Raw genomic sequence first — 7,500 nt, forward strand, 5'->3', positions numbered from 1 at the left:
ATATTCCCAGCAACCAAACAACAGCTTGCTGGAACTCCTCTGGTAGCTTCATACAATAGTATTCCTTCCTAAGGGATGCCCGGCAAGTATAAATCTCATTTGACATGTTCCAGTCTTCCTTCTAGTTCCCGTTTCCACGATTAGCAATAGGCTCCTGAAGGTGACCTTTGGTTGGGTGAGGAGATGCCTCGAATAATAAGGAAAGTTTTGGAAAATAAGAACGTAAGAACAAAAGAATGAAGGAGATTGTAAGAGAACATAAGTCCTAGACTAGGCAATTCTATTTCCCTTATCACCTGCCATCCCTGTCCATAAAATTATCTAATCTTTTCTTAAAACAACCACTTGTTTCAGCGCTCGCTACATGGTTACTAAGTCTATTCCATTTGTTAACAACCACTCTGTTGGCAAACTAGTTCTTGCCTATTTCCTTCTTAAACCTTAATTTTTTCAGTTTAAATCCATTACTACGAGTTCTACCCAGCTGTCATAACATGATGACCTTGCCTGCTTCACCCTTGTTAAAACCCTTGACCCATTTGAATACCTCTATTAGATCACCCTGCACTCTTCGCTTTTCCAGAGAGTTAAGGTGCCTAAGCCTGTCTTCATATGGTAAATTTCTAAGCCTTCGCATCATTTTGGCCATTCTCCTCTGTATTGATTCTAGTTGCCCATTATTATTGTTATCTAGTACAAGTATATTCATTCTATAGGACGGAGATCAAAACTGTACCGCATAGTCAAGGAAGGGTGTAACTATCGCCTGATGGAATTTAATTATTACCTCTGCGCTTTTGTTTGTAGCTCTCCTAATAATAAGTACTAATCCCCTGTTAGCCCTATACCATTCTTTCCTGGATTTAAGGTCCGCACTCACTAACACTCCTAAATCCTTTTCATATTCTGTTTTTTTTTTTTTTTTTTTTTATGGCGTTATCTAAGCTACACTTGTTAGTTGGATTGTGTAATCCTATGTTTAACACAGTGCACTTTGAGATATTGAAATCCATTTGTCATTTCTCTGGTCATGCAAACAATTTATTAAAATCCTGCTGCAATACCCCAGTCTCTTCCACCGACCTAATATGACTTCCTGTTTCAGTATCTTCCGCAAACTCATCAACATCAATAGCAACCCCATTGTCCAAGTCGTTTACACACCTAATGAACAATAAGGGACCCAAAACAGAACCCTGGGGAACTCCACTGTTAATACTTTCCCATTTGGATTTTACACCGTTAATGGTGACTCACTGTTTTCTTTCATTAATTTACAAATACACTGAATATCAGCGCTCTCACTTTCATCAGAAATATTTGATGAACTTCATACAAATTAAATTGTTTCCACTGCCGTTGACTACATATACATATATAAATTTGTATGTCGTTTGCGAGCGTGTATGTATGTGTGCCTTTCCTCTGCAAACATGCGAGAATGCGTGCATGCGTGCGTTTCTCTGCAGGTGTGCGAGTGTGTGCATATGTGTTCGCGTGCATTTTAATTCACAACATTGCATTTGTGTTTGAACACATATGTTCACCTAATTCTATTGGAAGCGGTCCACGTGATTACCTCCTTTGATGAAGTATGGAACCGTTGGTGCCCCGTTGACCAACGGCCAAATGTTTGTGTTTGAATATATATATTCACTTATTTCTAATGGAAGGGGTCCACATGATTACCTCCTATGATTAAGTATTGAACCGTAGGTGACCCGTAGACCCACGGCCAAATGTACTTCTTGTCCACTCCCTTACGCAACCTTCTGTGTTGCATCTGTTCTTTCGTCAGTAAAATGTCACCCTCGATGATGTTCTCGACATTTGACACTTCTGTATCGTCAATATCACCTTCGTCGACTTCTTCCTTATCTTCCTCTTCTTCCAACTCCTTTTCTTCCGACTCCTTTTCTTCTGTCTCATTTTCTTCCTCCTCCTCTTCTTCCTCCTCTTCTTCCTCCTCCTCCTCCTCCTCTTCTTCCTCCTCCTCTTCTTTCTCCCCATCTAGGGTGATGGTGTCCTTTTCTATAAGTTTCTTATCTCCTCCCTGTGCTCCCTTTTTTGCGAGGTTGCGTTCGTCTCCTAGCGGGTCGCTCTTGTCGAGAAGGTTTCGGGTACCATAGTGGACCGGATTTCCTCGAAAATCTTCCATTCCCGGTAGAAACGAATCGCCTGACAAAACCAGATGCTCTTGGATCCCAGGGACGTCAAAGTCTTCATGGTTAATCGGACCACCTGCAACCACCTGTTGGGGGAAAAAGAAAGAAAGAGATTGTGATCGATGTCCCTCTCTCTTCCGCCTTATTTCGCTTCTTATCTGCTCACTTGCTCACCCGAACCTAGGTAGATTTTCACTATCGATGTGCCTCTGACTGTACACTGGCGGACAAATAAGAAAATGGGTGCCTCAGTTTTTTTAATCTGATTCTAGGTATATTCGATCCGGTGAATAAGAATATAACCTTTTATCTAGCAGCTCTATTTTTTCAGGTAAGGCACTTATCAATAAATGTACCTTTTATGAGTAAGTTATAAGCGTGTTTTTTTCTTTGTATAAAGCCGTTAGCAACACTGTGTACAGGATTTTGCTACCTTGGTGACATCTCTCCTCTTCCCACTGAGTCAGTCTGCACTTGACTTTTGTGCTGACAGTTTGAACGCACTATCTTCATTCCCAGAATGCATATGAATACAAAGAGGTTACCTCTGTCTAGTTAATATAAAGGGGATTAATGGATGTAATCGGAGTGAATGAGCGTACCTTCACCTAGACTCAACAACACGATCTATTGCACACTCAGACGAAATACTGATCCCTTCATTCATCTATCTGGAAGAGCTCCCTGAAGAAGATGAATGTTTTACTTCAGCTGTAGGTGGTGCTCATGGGTTGTGCGACAGTGATTTTGCAGGAACCTCATCAACTGCACAAGTTTTTAGTCAGCCGGTGATCCATGACCTTAATAAGGGGCTAAATCTCTCGAAGAACTTATTGCAACAGGAAACCATAATCCCATACTATCACAACAGAGAAATAGACTCCCTGCCCTTCTCGGATGAACGTGATTTTGTTTTTTTGCAACGATGATGAAAACGGCCATATCGATATATGTACCAAGTGAATGGAGTTCGTTCATAGACAATTCTAAACGGAGCCTAGAATGTGTACTTCTACACACTGGTAACAAATCTGGATCAATCCCAACTGAAAACTTAACTAAGATGGCTGAAGAGCAAACCACTATCGCCCTGATCCTACAGAAGCTATCGTACAACGATCACCAGTGGTTCATCGGTGTGGATCTGAAGATGGTGAATTTTCTCTTGAGTCAGCAGAGTGGATACATCAAGTATCCCTGCTTTATCTGTCTCTGGGATAGTAAATCTAAGGATGACCACTGGGTAAGAACACGGTGACCTCTGAGAAAAAAGTCGGAGAAAGAAATGTAATTGCAGAACCATCGGTTGATAGAGACAAGACCATTCTAGCACTGTTGCACATTATGCTAGGTTTAATGAAACAATTTATCAGTGTTTTGAACAAGGAAGGGGACTGCATATGCAGGATTTTTTTTTTCAACACTGAGCATGGAGAAGCTGAAGGCATGTATTTTTAACCATCTACAAATCAGAACACTTGTGAATGACCCACATTTCCAAGATTCAATAAATAATACTGAGGTAAGGAATTTTCTTGGGAGCTATAAAGCAGATAATTACCCTGGACTTGTGGAGAGCATGCTATCTTCTTTCCGTCAACTTGGTTGTAAAATGAGCACCAAAGTGCATTACCTCCCCGGCCACTTGGATCGTTCCCTAGAAAATTTTGGTGGCCTAAGAATATGGCTATGGTGGCTATGGGCAATGGACTACCCGCCTGCATGGTATCAGTTTTTGTGGGAGGGAAAGAGAAGTCTATAGAAAAATGAAAAAAAAGTATTGCCAAAAAGAGACAGGCTTATAAGAAATATAAGTGCTCGGGTGTATCTAATGACTATGAAAGTTATGTATCAATACAGAGAGATTTAAAAAAGACAATAAGAAAAAGAAAACGACAATACGAAATTAACATTGCTGATAAATCCAAAGAGAATCCCAAAGAATTCTATAGTTACATTAGAGATAAAAAGGTTGTTAGGAATCACATTGGTCCACTATTATCTGCTGACGGTCAACTTGAATATTCAAATGAAGGAATGTGTAATATCTTGAACAATTATTTTAGCTCGGTATTCGTAAACGAAACACCTCAAAGTGAATTCCAAACTGAAACCTGTGAAAAGTCTAGGGTAAACTTACTACGGTAAATATAACAAAAGAAAAAATTAAAAGGTGTATAGATAAACTCAAAGTTAATAAAACACCAGGGCCTGACGGTTGGCATCCAAGAATCTTAAAGGAAATGAAAAATGAGATTGTTGTTCCATTAGAAATTATTTTCAAGAAATCCATCATATCCGGAGATGTCCCAAGAGAATGGAAGCTAGCTAACGTTACTCCCATATTCAAAAAAAGGTGACAAAAAGAAGCCAAATAACTATAGGCCTATAAGTTTGACTTCAATCGTAGGAAAAATAATGGAAACTATCATCAGAGATGATATCGAACATCATTTAGAAAGTAACCGTTTGATAAATGATAGCCAGCATGGTTTCAGACGGAAACGTTCTTGCGTGACTAACTTACTCGAATTCTACAACACAGTTATCTCCAATTATGACAAAAGAAACAATCTAGATTTAATATATCTAGACTTTGCAAAAGCTTTTGATACCGTCCCACACGAAAGACTACTTTCTAAATTAGCTTTACACGGAATAAGTGGTAGCCTATTAGGCTGAACTAGTAATTAGTTGAATGGTCGAAAACAAAGAGTTGTTTTAAATGGAAAAACTTCTAGATGGAAAAATGTTACAAGTGGTGTTCCTCAGGGTTCCGTTCTTGGGCCACTTCTATTCATAGTATATATAAATGATATAGACCATGGACTAAAATCTACTGTTTCCAAATTTGCTGATGATACAAAACTGTGCGGAGTGGCAAATGATCACTCAAATCAATTAGATATTCAAGAAGATTTAGATGAATTACAGCAATGGTCTGAAAAGTGGCTAATGAAATTTAACACAAGTAAATGCAAGGTAATGCACATAGGTAAAAATAACAGTAAGTACGATTACAAGTTATTTGGAAATTCGTTAACAAAAGTGGATAGTGAAAAAGATCTCGGCGTAATTATCAGTAACGACCTCAAATCATCCAAGCAGTGTATTTCAGCCTCTGAGAAAGCAAATAAGATTCTAGGACTGATTGCGCGATCTTTTGATTTCAAAAATCCATCACTCATTAACAAGCTATATAAATCGTTAGTTCGTCCACATTTGGAATATGCTGTTTCCGTATGGTCACCGAATCTCATTAAAGACATCGACAGACTGGAAAAAGTACAACGGCGAGCCACAAAACTGATTCCAAATATCAAAAATAAATCATAAGAAAATCGACTAAAACATATGAATCTGTTTTCCCTAAAAAAAAAAGTGTAGACTCAGAGGTAACTTGATACAGGTCTTTAAGATTTTAAAGGGAATTGACAACATCAAAAGTGACAAAATTTTCACATTGAATGAGAATCAGACAAGAAACAATGGTCTCAAACTGTCCGGAAATAGATTCAATTTGGAAGTAGGTAGAAACAACTTTGCCAACCGTGTAGTTAATGAATGGAATAAACTTCCTGCACAGGTAGTGCAATGTAGTTCAGTTCGAAGCTTTAAGAATCATTTAGGTAAACACCTAAGCAAGATGCTGTAATGATTATAATTTATTTTATATTATTTTTTTTTTTTTTATCATTTGTCTGTCTGATTTTCATTTATTATTAGTTATATGTCAATTTATTATTATTTACTATTTACCTGTTTGTTTATTATTTAACTATACCTATACATTTATTTATGTATTTTATTTGTTATTTACATTATCATAGTTTTTATTTATTATTTTATTATTATGATTTTTTTCGCATCCGACCTAGATATGGACCAAAAGGTCTCCTGTCAGCATGCTCCGCCTTTGTAATCCTTTGAAATGATGGTTGTGTATAAAAGGGGGCTATGGCCACTAAGCACTTTCCTCTTCCATACGATGACACCTACGTAGGCGTCATGAGGAGCGAATGGCCATACGAGGATGCCAATGTCGGCGTCTTGATTATATTCATTTTGTAGTTGTAGCTGAGCGACCCCCGAATTCTGTGAACTGGTTTGATCACGTTTTCTGAGTTTATTATTAATCAGAATGAAGAGAATGAGTAATACAGCAGTGACTTTTTATGTTATAATAACGCGAGTGGTGTGATGCATCGTACATTAGGCATCCGTTGCTGTGCGCAAGAATTTGACTCTTATTCAAGAGGTTAAGGAATGTTTATTAGGATGTCGTGGCTCAGGAGGCATGGGTAGGATAATTGGACATCGAGATTTGCATCTATAAAATGAGGAACAGGATGAATGATTCCACCAAGATTTAAGAACCATGATGGAAAGATTCCGGCGACACTGGAGTAATCTTATGATGGCGGATTGCTGTTAGTTCTTCCAACGTGATTGTCTTGGGGAAGCTCACCTCAAGAAATCTTTGAAACGCCGCTTTTGTGAAATGTCTGAGTAAATGGAGAGTCTGAGTATGGATGGTCATATGTATTACGCGCACACAAACACACATACACACACGGTGGCGCGGTTGATAGAGTACTGGACTGTCAGCACGGAGGAGCGTCAGCACCTGGTTCGAATCCTGCCCAGGGCTGAAATTATTTCGGTATCGCTGCGCTTCGGGTCGTTACTCCGACTCTCGTGGGCGGGGAGTTGGATGTGTGTGTGCAAAGTCATAGCATTACCCATAGATCGGTCATACGAGCTCTGAGCTCTCTTCCGGGAGGGAAATAGCTGTCGATCACGAGTCCAACACGTGATCCAAAAAACAAGGTGAACACACACACACACACACACACACACACACACACACACACACACACACACACACACGACTCGGTGGCGCGGTTGGTAGAGTCTCCGACTGTCACTACGGCGGTCCGGATTCGATTCCTACCCAGGGCTGAAATAATTTCAGTATTGCTGGGCTTCGAGTCGTTACTCCAACTTTCGTGTTCGGGGAGTTGGGGGGGGTGCGTGTAAGGTCACAGCATTACCCATAGATCGGTCATATACGAGCTCTGAGCTCTCTTGCGGGAGGGAAATAGCTGTCGATCACGAGTCCAACACGTGATCCAAAGACCAAAGACCATGGTGAATACACACACACACACACACACACACTGACTCTCTGCCCAAGAGATCGGATGCGACTTGCATTTCTGAGATGCTTTTCAGCCTGCAGTGGCCTAATTCAGGACCGTTTAGTTAGTAGGCTAAATTGGTACCAATACACCAGTAATCCAGTGTGTAAATGTGTGTGTGTGTGTGTGTGTGT

General features: G+C 39.7%; 1 protein-coding gene across 1 annotated transcript in view; it reads right to left on the bottom strand.

Moving 5' to 3' along the window:
• Positions 1-7,500, bottom strand: part of LOC143029015 (blastula protease 10-like) — a gene marked incomplete at its 3' end in the record, with an annotated part of 14,822 nt that overhangs the window by 3,203 nt on the left and 4,119 nt on the right. Inside the window, 2 exon segments of the mRNA XM_076191358.1 lie at positions 1,580-1,616; positions 1,727-2,251. Coding sequence (XP_076047473.1) covers positions 1,580-1,616; positions 1,727-2,251 — 562 coding nt within the window.

Source organism: Oratosquilla oratoria, chromosome 10 (genome assembly GCF_046742065.1).
Source record: "Oratosquilla oratoria isolate Oo_2021 chromosome 10, ASM4674206v1, whole genome shotgun sequence".
In the NCBI taxonomy this organism is placed as follows: Eukaryota; Metazoa; Arthropoda; class Malacostraca; order Stomatopoda; family Squillidae; genus Oratosquilla; species Oratosquilla oratoria.